Below are 21762 nucleotides of genomic sequence, written 5' to 3'. Positions count from 1 at the left end.
ACCCCGCACAGCCATGACTTTCGCCAAAAGAGGACTTTCGCCTTGCTCAACCACAACAAAGCCAAGCAACCAGCACACTTTATCATCTCAATAAGGCATTTTCCTCCTCCTAAATATTTTCAATTTAGTTGTATATATTACTACTACAATGTATGTTAAAAATGAGTTAGCTTATCACTTATAATATCATAATTAAATATCTTCACATATTTGTTCAATTTTTACTTATTTAAAATCACGGAGTGGCTACTTATCTCATTATTTAACTACAAGCGGAGTGACTACTTATCTCATTATTTAACTACAAGATAACGAGTTTGGTCTGACTTATGAAAATGAAACGCATTTCATAAGCGTTCGATCATCGGTTTATACGAACACTCATGGCAAGAAAATTAGTCAGTGTTGTCAAAAATAATTTATCCGATATGAAAAAAAATCATTTACTTAATTAAAATACAAATAGGAGTAGTTTATGTTGGATGCTATCTCTTTCCCTTCCCATTGTGGACCAATCGTTTTCTTGCTTCTGAATCACAACTTGCTATACTTTTCTACTGCCAAGCTCAGCTGATTCCAAAGCAAGCACTGTTATCATCTTTAATACTAGCAGTATTAAGTTAACAACAAGCCCCACACAACACACCAAACCAACCTCGTCATCTTCCACGCCACCCCCTATCTCTCTCTCTCTCTCTCCACCTGGTTCCGCGCTGAACTTGATCGATTAAAGTGATTCTGCCTTCTCCAAACGACCCTTTGACTAGATAATCACACCACCATCAAAAAGATCGTTTTTTTCTTTCTGGGTATTGGTTAAACATGGTGGGTTTATTCTCCAGATTTTCTGTTGGAAGAAGCACCCACCGACGTACGCAAAGTGCCATCGTAAGAGTTTTCTCTCCTTCTGATGAACCCTTTATTGTGTTGTTTCTGTTTTTTGCTCTTTTTTGGGCTTAGATTGACTAATGGATGTTGATTTTGTGATGTGTGAATTTGTTGTCACAATTAGTGGAAGCAATTGTTTTTAGAAATGTTCTGATTTTTGTTTTCTATTGGATTGAACCATTCATGGTGTGTTGGGTGTTTCAATGGTTTTTATTCATTTGAGGAACACTCAATTGTTTTTATTAAATTTATCATAATGTTATCTTGCCTGGTGAGTCCAATGAACTGTTCATGTGAACTGTTGGATTTGAAACAAAAAAACTAGAGATGTCTGTGAAATTGGCCAATTGGGATTACAAATTTGTTTATTTGTTGGTTTGGTAAGTTATGTGGTTTGAGTTTTGATTGGTGACATGATCTTATTGTTGTTGCATTATGCGTTGACTTCATATGGTGCAGGATGAGAGGGAAGTAATGCCCCCAAACTTGGAGACTGCCGCTGCGGCGAGTGCTGCTACTGCTGTTTCTCATGGAATTGAAGTGGCAGTGGAGTTTAAGCCAGTTGAGCACCCAGTTGAACCCCTTGACAATGATAGCCCAATTCAGTGCCCGTTACCAGAACCGTCTATTCTTAATGTAAGACCAATATCCTGTATTCTTATGCTGTATAGCAAATTTGATTATTTGAATTTTGAACTGATAAAATTTGAAGCAGATTGGGCAGTACTAAACTGCATTTTATTATTATCAATATTATTCAGTTGACAAAAAAGAGTATGAGTTGTTTTATTGAGTTTCGAATATAGTTGTGGTGGACTACTAGAACTAGAGTTTATGTTTCATCTATGTCTGTGTTTTATGTTATCTTATCATGGATATTTCATACCATAAGAAACTTCATTTGCAATATCTGCATATTATATATCATAGTCAACTTGTTTTGTATTAAATGCTTGTGCTCTGCCTCCAAATCAATGAGAAGCCATCCTATTGTGCATTTTGATTAGGTAGCCTTTTTTTAATTAAAGTTGGTAAAATAAGATATCTTGATAATGCCATGATATTCAGATAACTAAAAGAAGCATTTCATTTCAACTATTTCTGTAAGACTATTTTAGAGTAATTATTTAGAAAGCTCAAACATAAATAACTATGATATCATGGGCTGTGGTGGTATGTCACTATCTTTCAACAAACTCTTTGATTTGTTTCCTAATATAGTTCTCGTGCATGCATGTGATGACATAGTGCCATTGGTGTACATTATTATGAAATAAAACAAAGGGGGTAATTGATTTTCCTCCACACATTCTGGGCACGGTGGAATTGGTAATGAAGTTACCTTCCTCTTGTTTGAATCTTAGTGGGATGTTTGGAAGTGGGCTATTATAAAATTCATCATAAATAGATGTCTGCAAAAGTATTTTTTGCGTCATTACTTTATCTCTCCTTCCCATAATCCCATTGGCATGGTTGCAGTTTCTCTATTACAGCATCTAGCAAACATGTAATATATCAGTTAGTAACTTTAACTTAGTGTGACTACTTTATTAGTAATTACAATTTGAGGCTTATTATTGCGCGTGATTATAGCAATGGGCGGCTGTGATAATCATTGCCACAGTTAGGACTTTGCATAAACAAGCAAATATGATTATATTTTTGAGTATGGCCAATCACGACAGAGCTACTATTTGTTGATAGTTGCTGTTAATTGGATACATTAATTAAGTTTGAGGGAATACAACTAGAATATGGGTGAGAACTCATGGACTATGTGATTATCTTTCATGTCTATATGGGTCTTATTTTCCTTCATTTATTCGAAACTCTTTTAAGTTTAGGATTCTGAAATTTTATTCCTCAATCATCAGGATGGAAGAATATGGAAAGAGCGAGTATCTGCTACTGTCCGTAGAAGAGGTGACCTGCCAGTGATGAAGGAAGGGGGAACCCTTGAATCTGAGGGTGCTGTGAGAAAGCCACGAACCCAGTCTAATCGAATGATCCTACCATCTCTTAGTGCTCCCGAGCATAATCTTCTAAAACTTCTTGAAGAGTGTCATGCCTCAGGCATGTAAACTGGTATTGTTGGTATTTTGAGTCATAAAACTTCTTAAATGTGATACCCCTTCATCTTTTTTGTCATCTTTGACTATATATAATGCCAACGAATGTGCGTATGTATATTCATATGTATAATAATGCAAGTTAAATCTGGTACTTTTTTACCCTCTTTATATGAAGGCTTGAGTAACATACTTGGAACTCACTGTTATCATTTAGCTTATTTCTGCTTTCCTTTTGTAGTGTGTACTCTTTAATCTTTTTTTTTTGGTCACTTACTCTTTAATCTTTATAAATGCTTTAGTTTACTTAGGCCAAGCTTGCAATAAGTTAAAACTAGATGAATGGAGAAAGAAGGGTGAAAATTATCAACGCCTTAACCCATCATTTGTGTTGAACTACTTGTGTGTATTATATCTTCTTTCCTAAGAAATCAATTCTGAAACCCGGCAGCTACTTGCAAAAGTTTATAGTTTCTTTGTAAAATTGATTCCTTGTAAAAGAATCTTCAAACATGCACTATTTTTCCTTTCTTGTATTCTGTGACTCACCTCACGACTATTACCCGCCCAAGTACACAAATGGGTCACACTTTCACAATGAGAGGAACAAAGAAATGCTTTGTGAAGCCATTCCTGCTGTCTATCTATAGCATATTTTAATTCTTCCCACTATATTTCCATTCATCTCATGATTACCAAATTATGCTTTTGGAACTCCACTGTCATACTGTGAATTCATCAGCTGATTTCTTCAAAACCATGATCATGAATGAATGATATTTTTGTGTATGCCTAATACCATCTTATCTTGTATAGAAAATATTTTTTCTACTTCACCTCAAGGTAGGTTGCTCTCTTGATTGCAAATGATGACCGGAATTCTCTGGCGTTGGCTGTGCCATTTTAGTTTAATTGGCAATACATTTTGATGGAATACTAACTCTCCTTTTTAGTGTCTTTAAAGATTAAAAGCACAGGTTAAGAAAATTAATCAATATTCTTGTTCTCGTTAAAATTATTAAGGGAATATAAGGTTATAATTGATTTCTGAGGAAAGAAGATATAATAATGGCAAAAGAGTTTTCCCTCCCAAATTATTTTCTTTACATGAAACGTGTCATTGTAGCTAGCCAGAGCATTACTGGTGAGACATGATTTATTTAGTAAAACAATATAAGTATCTGGTCCTACAGGATTTCTTTTTCTTATTCTTGAAGAGAATATGATCATGTGACCTCCCTTTACTGTTAACGTTAGAAATCCCCCTTGTGTTGTGCACTTGTGCCTTATGCTTTATGTCTTACTTGCACAACTAATAATATTCCCAATGATGGTTTTGAAAACACTCAAAATGGACTCTGATTGCTGCATTAGTTTGATATATCAAATGTTGGATTCTACCCATTCTACATAATATTGGTATAAACAGGTTAGAGATGTTTGTTTATGTAAACCCAGCACAGTGATTATTATTAGTATTAAGAAGCATCATCTGCAACAACCGGCTTACCATTTAGGACTTCCTTTGCAAAATCAGAAGATAAGTACACTTAATATTTGAATTGTTCCCGAGTTAAAAATGTTTTTCTGAGCGATTATGCATAATTTGAGAAACTTGTGGCCCTTGAAGCTTTGAGGATCATGGCTCTTATGGTTGCAAAAGTATTTATTGCAATCAATTATATAAGTATGGCTTTATTATATGAATTTCGTACGACTAAAGCATTCTTTCTGGTTGGTGGAACTTTGAATTAGGTTAAACAAGAAACAACAGAAAACAACTTAGAAGTATGGCTTGAGTTGTCAAAGCTTAAACTAGTTAGTTGTGCTTTCTGACATAATGGTTGCAACGACTTTTCAACTGAAGCATTGACAAGAAACTCTTAACTTTTCTTCTGAGTTCTGAGTGGATAACACAAACAACAACATTATTATCAAGGGTGTATTTTGGTAAATAATTTTTGGATAAACAATTTGATTGCATACTTATAGCATGAGTGTAAATAATTATTTCAGAAGTTAATTTTCACAAGTCCATCAGCTTATTGAAATAAACTGAAGAGCAACTAATTATCCCAGGCTTAGTCTATCAAATCTAGATCATAGATAATATGATGGATTTTGTTTATGTTACTTACTGTTGACTGATTCTGTTTCCACAAAACCAGTGGTTTTGCCTCTTTAGCGTGTGTTTGGATTAACGTGGTTAGAATTAATTTTGAATATAATTGATTATAGTAAAATATGGTTTGAAAGTGAAGTGATATGGAAAAATGATTTCTACAGGGTGACATTGTGAAGTTGAAATTTCATAATTGACTATGTTCACTGCCGAAGCTACCCTTTCCATCTTCTCTGCAGATGGATTTTGGGACTAAAATCAATTCTCCAATTCGATTGACAAACATATATAATATAACCACTGGTCAATGAAAATTGATTTTAATTAGGACTCCCAAACATGGAAAATAAAGCAAATCTTTAATTTCTATCATGAGTTTTGGAGAAACAGCCTGTGTTATGTCTCACATATCAAATTATCAGATAAAATACATCAGATATACACATAGTCTTGGAAAGTGTTACTGAGAGAGTGTAACATTAGGAGGTAAAACTCTTTGAATTCTTGGGCCTTACAGAGAAATTGGTAAGAAGAACACTAAAACATGAACTTTACTGATTCATATTGCAGAAAAATAGTCCCAGCTGAAACTGACTCTGGGAAGAGGTAAAAAGAACAAAACTAAACAGGAAATTCACGAGACTGAAATGGATGTTCTGCTGTTGGGTTCACCAGGTGTTTCTTGTTGCCACGGTGGCTTCCATGATTCATCCATGTCTTCCTTTGCGGTTCCCGAGCTTGATCTTCTTTGGATACTGTGGCTGTGGTAATCTCCAAGTTTCTTGAGTGAACTGAAATCAAGGTAGTAGCTAAGACAAGGAGGAAAAGAATAAAGCATGTGAGTGAGGCCCTCACTTGCTGCTTCACCATTTTACTTTGTTTTTGGTTGCTGTTGGTGTTGCCTTTCTTGTCTTGTGGTAGTGGATGATGGGGAGAGACAGTGAGGGGGTTAATATAGAGTTTTAAGGGATAACTTTGCTTTGTTATGAAGTCACTGGTAAATGATTGCACTCAATGAAGTTGATGGCTTGGTGGAACTATTGTAGATTGGGTTGGTTTTGGTGGTGGTACTAGTAATTGCCACTTATTATGCTGCCTAAAGTCAGAATGGACCTATTCACTTTTTATTTTCTAGTACAAGTAATATAATCTCAGGTCGACGACATTTACGTAATAGTGAGACTAACTCTCTTAGTGTGATTTTTTTATTCACAATATTCAAACCAAATACATTATTTTAGGAGAATTAAACATGTACTACTTAAATCAATTACTCTCTTACTAATAGTTCAAACATCTTGTTGGGTTGGATAACCTCAATGATAAATGATATGAAGTATATAGACACGGTATCACTATCATTTGGTTACATGATCATCACATATTAGAAGCAGCAAAAGCGTTTTCTCTCTAGAATGGTGGGCAAGCAAAGGATCATGTCAGATTTTACAGTTCAGTTTATATGATCATCACACATACACAGATTAGATAAAAGAATATTGAAGGTAACTGAGGAAAATTATACAGATTACATTAGGAAAATTGTATCTATAAGGAAACACATTATTAATATAACTATACTTTCGAAGATTATGAATTGATTTGCGTTTTCATTTTGTGAATTTCTTTTTCTAGTGACTTTTAATTATTTTTATTCTTTTGGTTGGAAAGGATTGGCTAAGCTCTGTCAAGTGACTTTATTAATTTGAGTTGAAATAGGCTAAAATTAGAGTATATGAATATTTTATTAGTGTGAGATTTAAGAATTACTGGGCTCGCTCATTTCTTATTTTCATTTTCAAACAAAATAAAAAATAACGTTGAAAACATGCTTGACTAATATTTAAAGAGAAAATATTTTTAAAACTATAATGTTTTTATTTTCACTGAAGTTGTCACCACAATCATTATTGTCTTGTCGCCACCACCACCACCTACTAGTGAGATAAAAGGTGGTTGTGGTAGTGATCATAGTGAGAGTCATTGTGATGCTGGCAGCAGAGACAATGGTGGCAGGCTAGCAGCGATGGTGAGGGTGGAGATGGTGAATGTGGCGGTGTTGATGCTAGTTGTGTACGTAGCGACAATTATGATGACGATGAAAATCATGGCGGCGGTGGTGGAGGTTGGCAAGAAGACAATGGAGACGACGACAGTAAAATTTAAAATAAAAAGTCAAAATAAATATGTTTTTTCAATTTAAAAAAAATTGAAATTGAAAATAAAGTCGAAAAAAAATCCTTACAAAGTGGGCTTCGTGACCTTTAGACCTAGGAAAGCCATGTCAAGCCCAATATAGAAAAAGAAAGTAAACACCAAAGAGTCCAAACCAACACGCAAAGCATATCTCAAAAAGCAAAAACGACGTCGCCGCAACAAACCAAAATCACACTTCAATTTCTTTCGGAAGAAGCAAAAACAAGAAAAGCAAAAAATAAAAAAAATGAAAAAAAGTTGTGAGTATAAATAGAAAACAAACCCCCAAAACTCAGAGATTTTCCAATTTCTTCTTCTTCTCCTCCGTGGTTGAATCGCCATGGCTGCTCTGCAATACTTGGATTCGCTTCGCAGCGCGCACCCGGAGCTTGACGATTGGTACAATTCTCTTGCGGATCTGTACCAGAAGAAGCTCTGGCATCAGCTCACTCTCAAGCTCGAGCAGTTTCTCGCTCATGCTGTTTTCCAGGTCTCACTCCTCATCAACACTCCTTTCCTCTTGCTCTTTAGGGTTCCAATTTGCTCTGTAGCTTCGATTCCTTGTTTGCGAGATTTAGGGTTTTAGTTTTGATGCTGTGAACTCAATTTCGGAGTGTTAGGGTTTTTTTCTTGTTGTGATTGGAACTGGGAGAAATAAAATGGGGGTTTTCTTTGAATGGGTTGGGGGTTTTGGTTTGGGATCTGAGAATTTTAGGTGGGGATTTGATAAATTGAAATATTCGAGTTTTTGGTGATGTAGAATTAGGGTTTTGTTAAAAATTGGGTTTCTGGGCTTTCTAATTTGAAAGTCAATTCTTTTTGCTGTGAGGGTGTTGATGGGTCAGTGAGGGTTGTTTATTTTGCTTCCTTGTTTGTCAAAGTGAATTTGTTTTTTTTTGGGGCTTAGTTTTAGTTCTACTGAATGGAATTGTTTGCCGGAATTGTAGTGTTTGATTATGCTGAAAGCTGCACTTATATGGTAACCCGATTGGAATATGTGATTGATAAGTCACATACCATTTATGATTAGAGTGAATATAGCATAGGTAGTGTGGAAGAAAACAATGTAGATGTTTCATTTTAACAAGATCAAGGTAGTCTTGTCAAATTTTGATGAATGGCTCAAGTAATTAAGTGTGTCATAAATATGTTTTGATAATGGAGTTTTGTGAGGTTTAGATGTGGGATTCCCCCCATTTTCTATGTGGATCTTTGCCTTGAATGTTATTCCTTAGCCTGTCAATTTTTTTAACACATTGCTGGAAGCAGCTAGATCGATCTGATTAAGATCACTCGTATTTTCATTCAATAAAACATTGTTAAATGTCTCAAATCAATTGCAAATTTCAAACGGAGGTCTTTGTTAACTTTGGGAATCACCGTTCAATCTTATTTTAGAATACATTTGAAATTAGATTCCATAAGAGATGTTACATGAAATATTCTTTCCATGTTCTCAATGGACTCTAGTAGCAAGACACGTAGCATGTCAGAACTTGTGCCAAACTTAAAGTACTATCTTATTATTATTTTTTTCTATGTTATGATTGAATTACTAATGTTGCTAACTTAACTGTTATGTACCATGATGTCACCAATGATGTTGCACAAATTGTGCTTATAATTTCTTTATGCTTCTAATATCAACTTCCATTACAAATTTATGCTCTGTGGTGAATGTTCTTTTCGTGCTCCATTACTTATTTGTTTGACCATTATTCTTGCTGTAAATTTTCAGGCTGGCGATGCTTTGATTCAGCTGTACCACAATTTCATCACAGACTTTGAGACTAAAATCAACCTTCTCAAGCTTGCACATTTTGCTGTGATGGTTTCTCGGCAGTATTCTGAGAAAGAAGCTGCCGTTGGTTATCTTGATGGGATCATTGAGAAACTGCAAGCCACTAAAGAACAGCGCATAGAAGAACCTATTCTATACATTAAGATGCAAATAGCCATATTTAAGCTTGAGCAAGGTGATCAAAAGGAATGCAAGAAGCTTCTGGAAGATGGAAAGAGTACACTAGACAGCATGACAGATATCGATCCAACTGTGTATGCTAGCTATTACTGGGTATCTTCTCAGTTTCATAAATCCCGCCAGGAATTTGCTGAGTTCTACAAAAGTGCTCTTCTCTATTTGGCATACACAGCAGTGGAATCTCTCTCCGATTCATTCAAGCTGGTATGTTATCTCTCATCGGATTTCAAATGTTTGTTCATTGATTTCTTTTTGTTGCCTCAAATTATTTCTATTTGCTTCCACTCCACTCTTGTTACAGTTACTCAACTTATTCTATGATTTTTAAGTATGGTTGTGTTGTGAAGGGAGATGATCTGATCTTCAGTCCCATGGCAGTTGAACTCCCATTTTTATGAGCCTCTAACTTTTGTTATCCTGGATTTTAGAACTGGGTGGGTTCTTTTATTGAGGAAATTAAGGGGATGTTGTAGTTAAATTATATAGTAGTATTGAGTTGGAAAATTTGTCATAATGTTGATCAAGACTAAGTAATGTTTCTAACTTAGCTTCTTCATATATCATATCATCTAATACAAAGACTAAATTATTTCTTTTATCATTGTTATACTATCATTACACTACGAAGATATTTATCTTAAACTAAAACAGAAGAGTTTGAAAATAGGTTGATAATTTTACTTTTGGTAGAATAGTGTTAAGATTCTAGAAGCTAAAGAGTTTAGAGAGAAAAAGGGAAAACATAATGCATTGATTACTGAAGAGTCTAGGTACAAGAATATATATATAGAGGCTCGATATCCAGTTGAGCTCTTAAAAATCCAAACAGTATAACTAACTAGTTACAGCTATGATTAGCCAACTAGCAGAAACCTATGGGTGCATTCAGGAGCACACGAGTGTAGCATTATTCAGCACTTAATAAATGGAAACTAAATCCGGGTTTTATGATTTCATTTAGTTGCACTTCTTTCCTCTTTAAGGAGAGGTTAAAGGAAAGATCATAGTAGTTTATCCCATCTGTGGGTTTTTTTCTATTTATCTTTAGACCTGATATTAGTTAATGCTCCTATTTTTCTTGATTTGTTAGGATTTGGCTTTTGATTTGTCCCTTTCTGCTCTGCTGGGGGATAACATCTACAACTTTGGAGAGCTACTTGCCCATCCAATAGTGAGTACACATCAAATTTTTTGGATTGCCTGTTCAATTTTTTTTACCTCACTCTTTTTTCTTTTAATATACTATGTTGATTGACATGATCTATAATGCTCTCTGACAGATTAAGAGCCTTCTGGGGACAAAGGTGGAGTGGCTGTACTATATTTTGCAGGCATTCAATTCTGGTGATTTGGTTCGATATCAAGAACTATGTCGGGTTCATAATGCTGCTTTAAGGGCTCAACCAGCACTAGTTCAAAATGAACAGAGGTTATTGGAAAAGATCAACATTCTCTGCCTGATGGAGATTATATTCAGGTATGTGCATCCATTAGATTGTAAAATTATAAATTCGGGAGATGAATTTCCAACTTGAGCTGATTGTGGTTTGCTTGCAGTCGGCCTTCGGAAGATCGAACTATTCCCCTGGCTGTAATTGCAGAGCGTACAAAACTTTCTATAGAGGATGTGGAGCATCTTCTTATGAAGAGCCTATCTGTAAGTTACTGAGAAAAAAGTTACCTTCAAAGTTTTCATGATTTTCTATCATAACCATCTTTAAGTAATACACTTCAAAACCTATGGGTTTGGGCAACATAAATTATTCTATTCAAATTATATTTAGTTATTCTTGATGAACGTGCTTCTCGTTTGTCAATTTGTTCATATATTATTTTCTAGTAAGCATTGATCTCCGATGACCTTTAATCATGAATTGTAAGCATGCATTCTATTTTGCTGTGTGTGCACTACATCCTAAATGATGTTCCTTGCAACTCTTGAGCTTCTGTTGACACCATGTCATCAGTTTAAGAATTGTGGTGTTTCTTGATTATTACAGGAAAAAAATTTAGTGGATTCTGTTTGGTTCAAGACTGAAGAGCTTTTCACTTTGTTGCATTATAATCTAGTTCTGAAGAGTTTTTATTTGTCCATCCTTTGTTAGGAGAAAAGCTATTGGAACTATGATTTGAGTTCTAAAGCTTGTATGTGGAAATATTTTGTTGCAGGTTCATCTAATTGAGGGTATAATTGATCAAGTTGAAGGCACAGTGCATGTTTCCTGGGTGCAGCCAAGAGTTTTGGGCATTCAACAGATCAAATCCTTACGTGATCGACTGGACAGTTGGACAGGAAAAGTACACACCGCATTGTTGTCCATCGAGGCGGAAACACCTGATCTAATTGGATCATGACTTTTCCTGGTTTGTTTTGTTCACTGCCCATTGTAACAATTTCTCATGTTAAAGGGAAAACATCCTAAGGCGACAAAAGATGAAGAGACTTCCAAGTCACATGGGCAATATGCCAACTTTATGTGCTTCATTTGGTTTTGCCAGCTGCTTTTGAATGATTGATTGCTGGAAAGAGCAGCCTCTTGTACTTCACTTAGAAATTGTTGGTTCTATGGCCTGGAGACATGGTGAATCGGTTAGAAACATGCTGTTTTTACGCTTTAGAGTGATGATAAAAACTATGTACCTTTAAGTTTTTCTTAGATACGGCCATTTTCATTCACTTCAGAATTTCTTTTATTTAATTGAGCCAATCAGTTATTTTCTTTCACTTGATGTGCTTCAATTCCGACGCTATTGATCCTGCCATGGATTAAATCTTTAGTTTCACTGGGTTCTTATCTAATGACTGATAAAATGGCATACCAAGGCTGTGATGGTTTTTTTGCTTTGTTTGCCAATCGGTGCACTAGCTGTGGAGGATTAGTGACAGGGTGTGAGCAGAATGAACACACTGTTGCCTTCAAAACCTCGTAGTTTGTACATGCTTTCATGTTATAAAGCTCGTACCGTCCTGGACTCCTGGTACTTAGAATAAGCAAACTATGCTCCTTAATGTTATAGGCCACTCCAAAGAGGTTTTACGGTCGAGTCTTAAGAATTTTAAGTTGAGAAAGCTTTTAAGTTAGCTAAGAATTAACTAGGGCGAGAAAGTTGAAGTACAAAATATAGTAATGGTATTTTTTATTGGCATAAGCTTGTTACAAACGAACCTTTAGGCTTGGGGCTGTAAGCCATATTTCCAAACGTCAAGAGCATGTTTGGTTAATGGAATGCGACCAACAACTACTAAGAAGAAACTATTCACATTAGCTAGCTCTAGAATTGTCCCTATCTTAATGATGATTCTAATTGTTTCGAATTTTGATAGATTCAATAATATCTGTTACTGTAGATAAAAAAATGGTAAAATCGAGATTTTAGTCTATCATAAATTTAGAAAATTTCATTTTGTTCTTGCAAAGTTTTTGTACGTTAAATTATGGAAATATGTCAAATTAGTCGGTGGTAGATAATAAAACATATTCACTCTGTGAAGGATTTTTTTTTCCGATCGGAAAGATAAATTGCACCCACTAAGAATCGATCCCTGGACCTCCTCCTACCCAACCCACATGTCCCTCAGCTCCTATCACTTGAGCTATCATACGGGGAGATTATGAAGGATCTTTGATCCTAGCTAAAATATTGTTTTTTATAAATAAAAAGGAAAAAGAGAGTTATTGTTACATGCTAGAAAGGTTGGGATCTAGAATTTTTATTGAGAATGAGAGTTTTTTCGATTTAAGTAAATACTCTATTTTAAAAGTTAGTATTGTAATTAATTTTTTTTGAACAAAATATTGTAATTAAATTTAAATCTATAAAAGATTTAATTGCAAATAGTGTAATATTTTTCTTTCTCAGAATTATATCTCTTATTTAATCAAAATTTGATCTCCTTTAGTTTATCTTATAATTCTAAAATTTTATCTCCGATTGATTTTTTATCTTAATATTCATTAAGATCAGATTTACCATTCAATTCTTAAAATTCAAAATAAAATAAATTCGATCTATCATTTATTTATATACTTCAAAAATTGATATGATTTGAGTTTTATTTTTTTATTTTTAAACAATGAAGCTTCATGATAATTGAGATGATGAATTAAAGAATCTACAAAAATATTTGAGGGGATCAGACTAAGGATAAAACAAATTCCATATAAAAATACATTGGTTATTGTTATATTCTATATGTGGGTTTGATTCCATCCCCTCTCTTGAACTCTCCTCTGTTAATATTTGGTTGAATAGTTTTCTCATAAAGAGCTCAGTTGTAGAGAAAAGAGGTGCATAATTCATATTGATTTTATTGGTTTCAGGAACTTGCTTTAAACATGGAAACCCCCAACTCCAAGAGGCAGAAACATAATAAGGGTCAAGACATGATAAGTAACCTCCCTGACTTCATTATTGGTCACATTCTTTCTTTTCTTCCTACCAAAGATGCAGTCCGTACGAGTGTTTTATCCAAGAGTTGGACATATCGCTGGACATTCATCACTGATCTACACTTTGAAGATACAGGGCGCTATTCTAACAGGATAGTAAGGAGAAATTTATTTTTGAGCTTTGTGTACAGAGTACTACTTTATCTGAATAGCTCAAGCATCCAGAGTTTCTCACTTACTATTTCAGAGAAGTATGAACCTTGCCATTTGGATCAGTGGATATCTGTTGTTGTAAGCCGGGGAGTCAAAAAGCTTTGTGTCAATTCAGAAAATAAACTAACCCTTTCCTCTCATTCCATTATGAAATACAAGTCCTTAGAGCAACTGGTACTATGTGTGGTTGGTTGTGAGATTAAAGTTCCCACCACTGCTTGTCTTTCATCCCTCACAGTCCTAAATTTATCTGGAATTGAGTTTTTTGGTGGAACTTCTAATAACTCTGGAAAGCTTCACCTTGATTTCCCAGTTCTGAGAACTTATAAGACAACAGATTGCACTTGGTCACCAAGAATAAAATGTGTTACATTAAAAGCACCTCTGCTTGAAGTGGTTTCCATAAAGGATGTCCGACATCGTCTGCCTCCATCTAATGAATCACACACTGCCATGAATTTTTGTGCTTCGAGTCTTACAAAATTCACTTATAAAGGTTGTCTATCACCGGACACCATTGTGTTTGATTTATCTGCAGCACATATTGCTTCTGCTTATATTGATATTGAACACTACATATATGCGGTGGAAAATTTGCAAGAAATGAATGCTCTTTGTAGTAAGCTTCTGAAGCAATTTCAAAATGCCAAATGTTTGAAGTTTCAGCGATCGTATCATGGAAAAGAATTGGTGAGTCATTTTATACATGAACATCTTTTTTTTTTTTCAAGATTTCAAAATTGTTTCATTCTTCATTTCATTGATTTCAAAGTTTTTTTACTAGCAAAACCCAACATTTTGTTTATTGTTAAACAGGTTCTGCCACTAGCAAAAGATTTATTGGCAGATCTTCCTACATTTGAAATGTTAAGTCATATGGAGCTAGGAAAGATTACTGGTGAAAATCTTTTGGCATTACTTCTAAAAACACCATATTTGAAGACTCTTGTTATTCCGGTAAGTTATTGATCTAATTGAACTGCTAGGTACAAGCTAATTAAACTCTTGCAGATTTGCATTTTGTGCCTAGCTAGCAATCATGAGCTTGATATCTAATTCATTTGGCTTTCCATTATGTTTTATTTGAAATTTGTGAAGCTACATATATATTTATATTTGTACTGATGAATGATGATGTTTAGGAACAACTCCAACCTGATGCAGAACTGTTGAATTATGATCGTGTGCCCGAGTGTTTTTTACTTTTTTAACTACTCTTCAAGTGGTAAAGTTTGGGAGTCTTGAAGGTTATGAGAATCAGCATCAGTTAGGTTTTGCTAAATTTGTGATGGAAAATGCTGTTGCCTTAAAGAGGATGAGTTTCATCGCTGACCCAAAGCTTTCCGAAACAAGTTTGGAAGAAGTTAAAGAGAAACTGTACACATTTAAGAAATGTTGTAGCTGTATGATTTTGGAATTTTTGAACTCAAGTTAATTGAGGTTTACAAGGACTGCAGGATGAATAAAACATTATTAACATTTGTTTTATGCCGCCAGTATTGTCAATATTTTCTCCAATCATGTGTCCCACAAGTTTCCAACAGAGTGTTTATGCTCTGCTTGAATTCTTATACAAAAGCAACAGCTTGTTCTTAAAAAGGGAGCAATTTAAGGCATTCAAGAAAACCTATTAATAATCAGGAGCAAGATATCAGAGACCAAAGATTGAAATTGAAATCATAGCAGTATTCCTTAGTTACCAGTTATCAATTTATCAAAATAGCTAAGCAATTTTAAATCTCAATCATGCAAGATATATATAAAGGAAATACACAACTAGAAACTCAGTTCCAGACTCATTCTTAGAAGAAATGGACATAAAAAATATTTGATATGATTCACGTTCTCTCCTCTGTAATGTGGATCAAGAGACAAAAAAGTTCAATCTACCAAATATTCAGAGAAAGAAAATGACCTCCAGGATCTTACACAAGAAATCACATGCAGTGCTTTGAAAATAACATGCAACACCTTCACATCTTTTTTTTTTTATTTTTTTTATTTTATCAAAATGAGAGTTAGAAGATATTTTGATTGACAAGTTAGCGGAGGATGTGAAGAATAAAAGTTTTTTTGAACAGGAAGAATAAAAGTTATAGAAAGAGTAATATTTTTTTTTGCCAAATAAAGAAAGAGTAATATTAATTTCATGATGATTTCAAAATATTAATTTCATCCATTCAAAAAAAAAATTAATTTCATGATTTAACTAAAAATCTATTGTAAAAGAAAGTATAATCATTTAAATATATACAGATTTAATTGCAAAATAATGTAACTTTTTTGTTTCTTTTTGCTTCATCGGAAAGAGAACTTTTTTGTTTCTTAAAACAATATCTCTTATTTAATCAAATTTTTATCTCTTATAATTCTAAATTAAAGATAAATACAAACAATATTTTGTTTTTATAAAAAATATTTGATTTACTTTTTATCTTATTGTTTATTAAGATAAGATTTATCATTCAATTCTTAAAATTCAAAATAAAAGATTAATTTAATCAATCTTTTATTTACTTCAAATTTTGATATGATTTGAGTTTGTTTTGGAAACAATAATTGAGAGTCCAATTTAAGAATTTACAAAAATATTTGAGAGGCTTGAACTAAGAGTTATGACTTATGAGTTATGACTTATAATAGGAAATTTACAAAATCTTTGGGGGCCAAACTAAAAATAAAAAAATATTTATTAAAATACAAATGATACCTAAATTTTGGGAGGATAACTAGCTTTTCTGTTCTTTTGTTAAGTTTCCTCTTGTAAAAAAAAATGATACCTAAATGGCTAAATTGATAGGATTCCTTCTCCCCTCTCAATCAAACTCTCCTCTCATAAAATCTTGTTGCATAGTCTTCTCATGAAGAAAGGGAGATGAAGATTTTGATCTGAAACGCACAAATATCTGTGCATGACATCAAGTTTTGTTGTATCTTCAAGAGGTACATAATTTATAACGGTTTTATTATGATGTTAAAATACGTACATTGTATACGTTCCGTTAAATATCTTTTTTCCAGTAGTATTAGAGCAGCTTATACTGAAGATTGGGACCCTAAAATTTTACTATTAAGTTTGCGAGTTAATTGAAATTTAGGAATTTAGGGTTTGTTGTTTTTTAGAAAATTTTCTTTATCAATTGGTTCATGATCTCGTTGGTACACAACCGTCTGGGTTAAATATTGAAGACACAGGAACTCAGAAATCAAATGTGTGGTGCTGCCTTTAACGTACTTATTTAGTTTTCAGTTAGAAAGTCTGTTTGAAGCATTGGAATTCGAGATCACGATTTCATTTTGAGTGGATGTGCTTTCACATTCACCACATTCACCCAACTGAAACATAGTTAAAAATCATTGCTATCATCTATTTATTCAAATTCTATCTTCTTCAATTTTTATAGGAACTTGCTATAAACAAACATGGAATCCCCCAACTCCAAGAGGCACAAATCCAGTGAGGATCAGGACATGATAAGTAACCTCCCTGACTTCATTAGTGGTCGCATTCTTTCTCTTCTTCCTACAAAAGATGCAGTCCGTACAAGTGTTTTATCCAAGAGTTGGACATACAAATGGACATTCATCACCAATCTGCACTTTGAAGATCATACAGGGCCCTATTATTGCACAAAAATAAGGAAAGATTTATTTGTGAGCTTTGTGAACAGGGTACTACTTCGTCTGAATAGTTCAAGCATCCAAAGTTTTTCACTTGCTATATCAGACGAGTATGAACCTCTCCATGTGGATCAGTGGATATCTGCTGTTGTAAGCCGGAAACTCAAAAAGCTTTGTGTCAACTCAAAGTTTCAACTACAAACCCTTTCCTCTCATTCCCTTATGAAATACAAGTCCTTAGAGGAACTGGTGCTAAATGTGCTTCAGTGTGAGATTGATGTTCCCACCTTTGCTCTTTTTTCATCCCTTACAGTCCTGAATTTGTCTGGAGTCCAGTTTAGTGTTATCACTTCTAACAAATCTGGAAATGTTCACCTTAATTTCCCAGTTCTGAGAACCTATACGACAAGTAATTGTACATGGTCATCAAACGTAAAGTGTGTAACCTTACAAGCACCTCTGCTTCAAATGGTTTCTATACATGACTATAGCTATCCAACTAATATTCCATATCCTACCATAAAGTGTTGTGCTCCGCGTCTTACAGAATTGTCTTATGATGGTTATCCATTCCCAGACCTCATTATGTTTGATCTATCTGCAGCATATAATATTGCTTCTGCTGATATTTGTATTGGTTTTTACAAGAAAGAAAGTTTGCAAAAAATTATGGCTCTTTCTATCAAGATTCTGAAGCAATTTCCAAATGTGAAACGTTTGAGGTTCCAAAAGTGGTTGAGTCCGGTAGGACCACTATAAGCAGCAAAACTCTATTCTTCTTCATTCCATTGACTTCATTTTTTTAATTACCAAACTAAACAATTTATTATTTTTAAACAGGTGTTGCTAGCAAAAGGTTCATTGACAGATCTTCCTTCATTCGAAAAGTTAAGTTTTCTGCAGCTAGGAGGAGATGTTACTTGTGAAATTCTTATGGCTTTGCTTCTAAAAACACCATATTTAAAGACTCTTATTTTTCAGGTAGGCTCATTGACTAATTTGATCGACGAGTTACGAGCTAATTGAATTTTATAAACATACTTGCATTGACTAATTTGATCGACGAGTTACGAGCTAATTGACTTTTTGCATATTTGCATTTTGTGACTACTAGCTATTAGCTATAGGCTTTATATCTAATTGAGTTTTCCATTGGGTCTTCTTTGAAATTTGCGATACTATTATACATAATAATATTTTTCTGTGATGATGTTTAGGATCTACTCCAGTCTGACCAAGAACTGTTGAATTATGACCCTGTGCCTGGTTGTTTTTTAAATACTCTTCAAGTTGTAGAGTTTAGGTGGTTTGATGGTTCTGAGCATCAGTTAAATTTTGCAAAGTTTGCAATGGAAAATGCTGTTGCCTTGAAGAGGATGACTCTCTTCTCCAACTGGAAGCTACATGGCTCAAAATTGGAAGAAGTAAAAGAGATGTTGTCCTCATTTAAGAAGAAATGTAGTAGTTTTATGAGTTTGGAATTTTCTTCAGCGCCATGACTAGAACTCGTGTTGGAGAAGTTTTGAGCATGCCCTACAACAGAGGGCAGTTACCAAGAGTGGAGTTCGCGTGTCCCAAAGGGAAGAGCTCTGGAGCTCCCTCTCCCTTAAGAAATGTTGTAGTTGTATGATTTTGGAATTTTTGAACTTAAGTTAATTGAGGTTTACAAGGACTGCAGGATGAATACAACTTTATTAACATTTGTTTTATGCCGCCAGTATTGTCACTATTTTCTCCAATCATGTGTCCCACAAGTTTCCTACAGAGTGTTTATGCTCTGCTTGAATTCTTATACAAAAGCAACAGCTTGTTCTTAAAAAGGGAGCAATTTAAGGCATTCAAGAAAACCTATTAATAATCAGGAGCAAGATATCAGAGACCAAAGATTGAAATTGAAATCATAGCAGTATTCCTTAGTTACCAGTTATCAATATATCAAAATAGCTAAGCAATTTTAAATCTCAATCATGCAAGATATATATAAAGGAAATACACAACTAGAAACTCAGTTCCAAACTCATTCTTAGAAGAAATGGACATCAAAACATATTTGATATGAATCACGTTCTCTCCGATTCATAATGATACAAAATAAAGGACAATCTGTAATGCGGATCAAGAGACTTTGGATATACAAAAATTCCAATCTACCAAATATTCAGAGAAGGAAAATGACCTCCAGGATCTTGCACAAGTTAAGTTTTCCAACTACTCTTCAAGTGGTAAAGCTTTGAACTTTTGACAGTTTTGAGCATAAGTTAAGTTTTGTAAAATTTTACATAATGTTGTTGCTTGAGGAGGGTGAGTTTCTGGCCCAACGGGAAGCTAGGTGGCTCAAAATTGAAAGAAGTAAAAAAGAAGGGGCATTAGTTTTAACATCCCCTCAGTTAATCCCTCACCCTCCCCCACCCTCTAATTTTTTTTGAAAATTCCTTTAATACCCTCTGCATAGCACTGTAAAACATTCTCAAATTTCACACTCAAGTGTGAAATATTTTTATATTTTCATATTTTCATTTCACACTCTTGAGTGTGAAACATTTTCAAAACTCATACTCAAGAGTGTGAAAAATTGAACTGTTAATAATTTTATTTTAAAAGCTAATTTTTCGTGTTTTTTATAGTTTCATTTCACACTCAAGAGTATGAAACATTTTCAAAATTCATACTCAAGAGTGTGAAAATTGAACTGTTAATAATTTTATTTTAAAAGCTAATTTTTCATTTTTTTATAGTTTCATTTCACACTCAAGAGTGTAAAAAAATTTCAAAACTCATACTCAAGAGTGTGAAAAATTGAACTGTTAATAATTTTATTTTAAAAGCTAGTTTTTTCGTTTTTTTATAATTTAATTTCACACTCAAGAGTGTGAAACATTTTCAAAATTCATACTCAAGAGTGTGAAAAATTGAACTGTAATAATTTTATTTTAAAAGCTAATTTTTTCATTTTTTTTATAGTTTCATTTCACACTCAAGAGTGTGAAACATTTTCAAAATTCATACTCAAGAGTGTGATTTGGTGAAACAGATGCACAGATGCAGTAACATATGCGGTAGCAGTTGCAGTGACAATTAACTATATAAGCATTAATAATTAGCTCCATAAGCATTAATCCCTTACAAATGCACAATTAGCATAAATAAAAATTAATCATTAGTCAAGTCTACAACAATTTGTTCTTTGATGAGATTTTGTTCTTCTAATTCCTTTTGATATTGAGTCATTCGCCCCTTGTAAGAGATCTCCCACCCCTTTGCATCTGAGTCACGATGATATCTCCATTGGGGAGCAGTTCGTGGGATTGGATGGTTGCCCTTTAATTGTACCTTTATGAGGAAAACGATAGGGATTAGACTAGTAAAACATGAAAACACATTACCGATTAGATAAGTAAAACATTTTTAATAATTGAACCCAATGATTTCTGTTGACATGTCCAAGTGTGAACTACAAACCAAATTCACACTCTAAAGTGTGAAATACGAACAACACTGTGAAATATTTTTTCACACTCACTGAGTGTGAAATATTTTTCACACTCACTAAGTGTGAAACACTTAAAACGAAAGGAAGAACGTGAAGAGAGAATGAACATACCTCGGTTCACACTTACAAAGTATGAAATGATTTCACATATATTAAGTGTGAATAGTGAAAACAAAAAAAATCATGAAGTGAGAGTAAAAGTGAAGCGGGTGTGACAAACAAAGATGATAGTGGTCATATGGTAAGAAAAGGGATATTTTTGGAATGAAATTAATTTTTAAGGGTTTTTGGGACATTTAGATGCATAAAGTAGGGTGAGGGATTAATTGGGGGGTGTTAAAACTAATGCCAAAAAAGAAGCTCTACTCATTTAAGCTCTCCTCACTGAGATTTGCAGCAATGGGGTGGGAAAAAAAAAACAACTCTCCCTAAATAAAATAAAAAAGTGTAATTTTTTTTACAGTTAAAACAAAACAATTTTTTTGGGCTACCTTAGTATTTTTTCCTCGACCTTAAGAGCATCTTCATTCCTAGTTCTTAATTTTAGTTTTTTTTTTAACTCAAATAACATATTATAAATCAAAGTGGGCAACGATGCCAAAACATCAGAGTTTACAAAGCAAATCGCTTCCAACGGAACCTCCTCAACCCATACAACATCGCCATAGGTAGAGGCATTCTGAGCCAAATAATCCGCTACAAAATAGTTCTTAACACTATTCATGTGAGCTTGTACTACCACATGTGCTATAAACAACTTTTGCATATTTCGCTCCAACCACAAGTTCTTA

The 21762-nt window shown here is 33.9% G+C and overlaps 4 protein-coding genes across 4 annotated transcripts; all 4 read left to right on the top strand.

The window, feature by feature from the left end:
- Positions 1-505: 505 nt before the first annotated feature.
- LOC130740199 (uncharacterized) lies at positions 506-3156 on the top strand. Its single transcript, XM_057592715.1, has 3 exons — positions 506-888; positions 1348-1524; positions 2763-3156. The coding sequence occupies exons 1-3, from the start codon at positions 823-825 to the stop codon at positions 2967-2969; spliced, it is 450 nt and encodes a 149-aa protein (XP_057448698.1). The 5' UTR covers positions 506-822; the 3' UTR covers positions 2970-3156.
- A 4399-nt stretch (positions 3157-7555) lies between these two features.
- On the top strand, positions 7556-11981 carry LOC130740198 (26S proteasome non-ATPase regulatory subunit 13 homolog A). The gene is made up of 6 exons (XM_057592714.1): positions 7556-7765; positions 9014-9460; positions 10347-10427; positions 10537-10733; positions 10814-10913; positions 11426-11981. Exons 1-6 carry the CDS (start codon positions 7616-7618, stop codon positions 11609-11611), a joined length of 1161 nt encoding a protein of 386 aa, XP_057448697.1. The 5' UTR covers positions 7556-7615; the 3' UTR covers positions 11612-11981.
- A 1463-nt stretch (positions 11982-13444) lies between these two features.
- On the top strand, positions 13445-15295 carry LOC130737120 (F-box/FBD/LRR-repeat protein At3g14710-like). The gene is made up of 3 exons (XM_057588888.1): positions 13445-14550; positions 14677-14817; positions 15092-15295. Exons 1-3 carry the CDS (start codon positions 13594-13596, stop codon positions 15293-15295), a joined length of 1302 nt encoding a protein of 433 aa, XP_057444871.1. The 5' UTR covers positions 13445-13593.
- Positions 15296-16633: 1338 nt separating this feature from the next.
- On the top strand, positions 16634-19237 carry LOC130735769 (F-box/FBD/LRR-repeat protein At3g14710-like). The gene is made up of 4 exons (XM_057587666.1): positions 16634-16803; positions 17265-18225; positions 18322-18462; positions 18699-19237. The coding sequence occupies exons 2-4, from the start codon at positions 17284-17286 to the stop codon at positions 18978-18980; spliced, it is 1365 nt and encodes a 454-aa protein (XP_057443649.1). The 5' UTR covers positions 16634-16803; positions 17265-17283; the 3' UTR covers positions 18981-19237.
- The last annotated feature ends 2525 nt before the right edge of the window (positions 19238-21762 follow it).

This window comes from Lotus japonicus, chromosome 2 (genome assembly GCF_012489685.1).
Source record: "Lotus japonicus ecotype B-129 chromosome 2, LjGifu_v1.2".
Classification (NCBI taxonomy): Eukaryota; Viridiplantae; Streptophyta; class Magnoliopsida; order Fabales; family Fabaceae; genus Lotus; species Lotus japonicus.
Note: the sequence above shows the minus strand (reverse complement) of the source record. Positions and strands in the feature narration are given on the sequence as shown.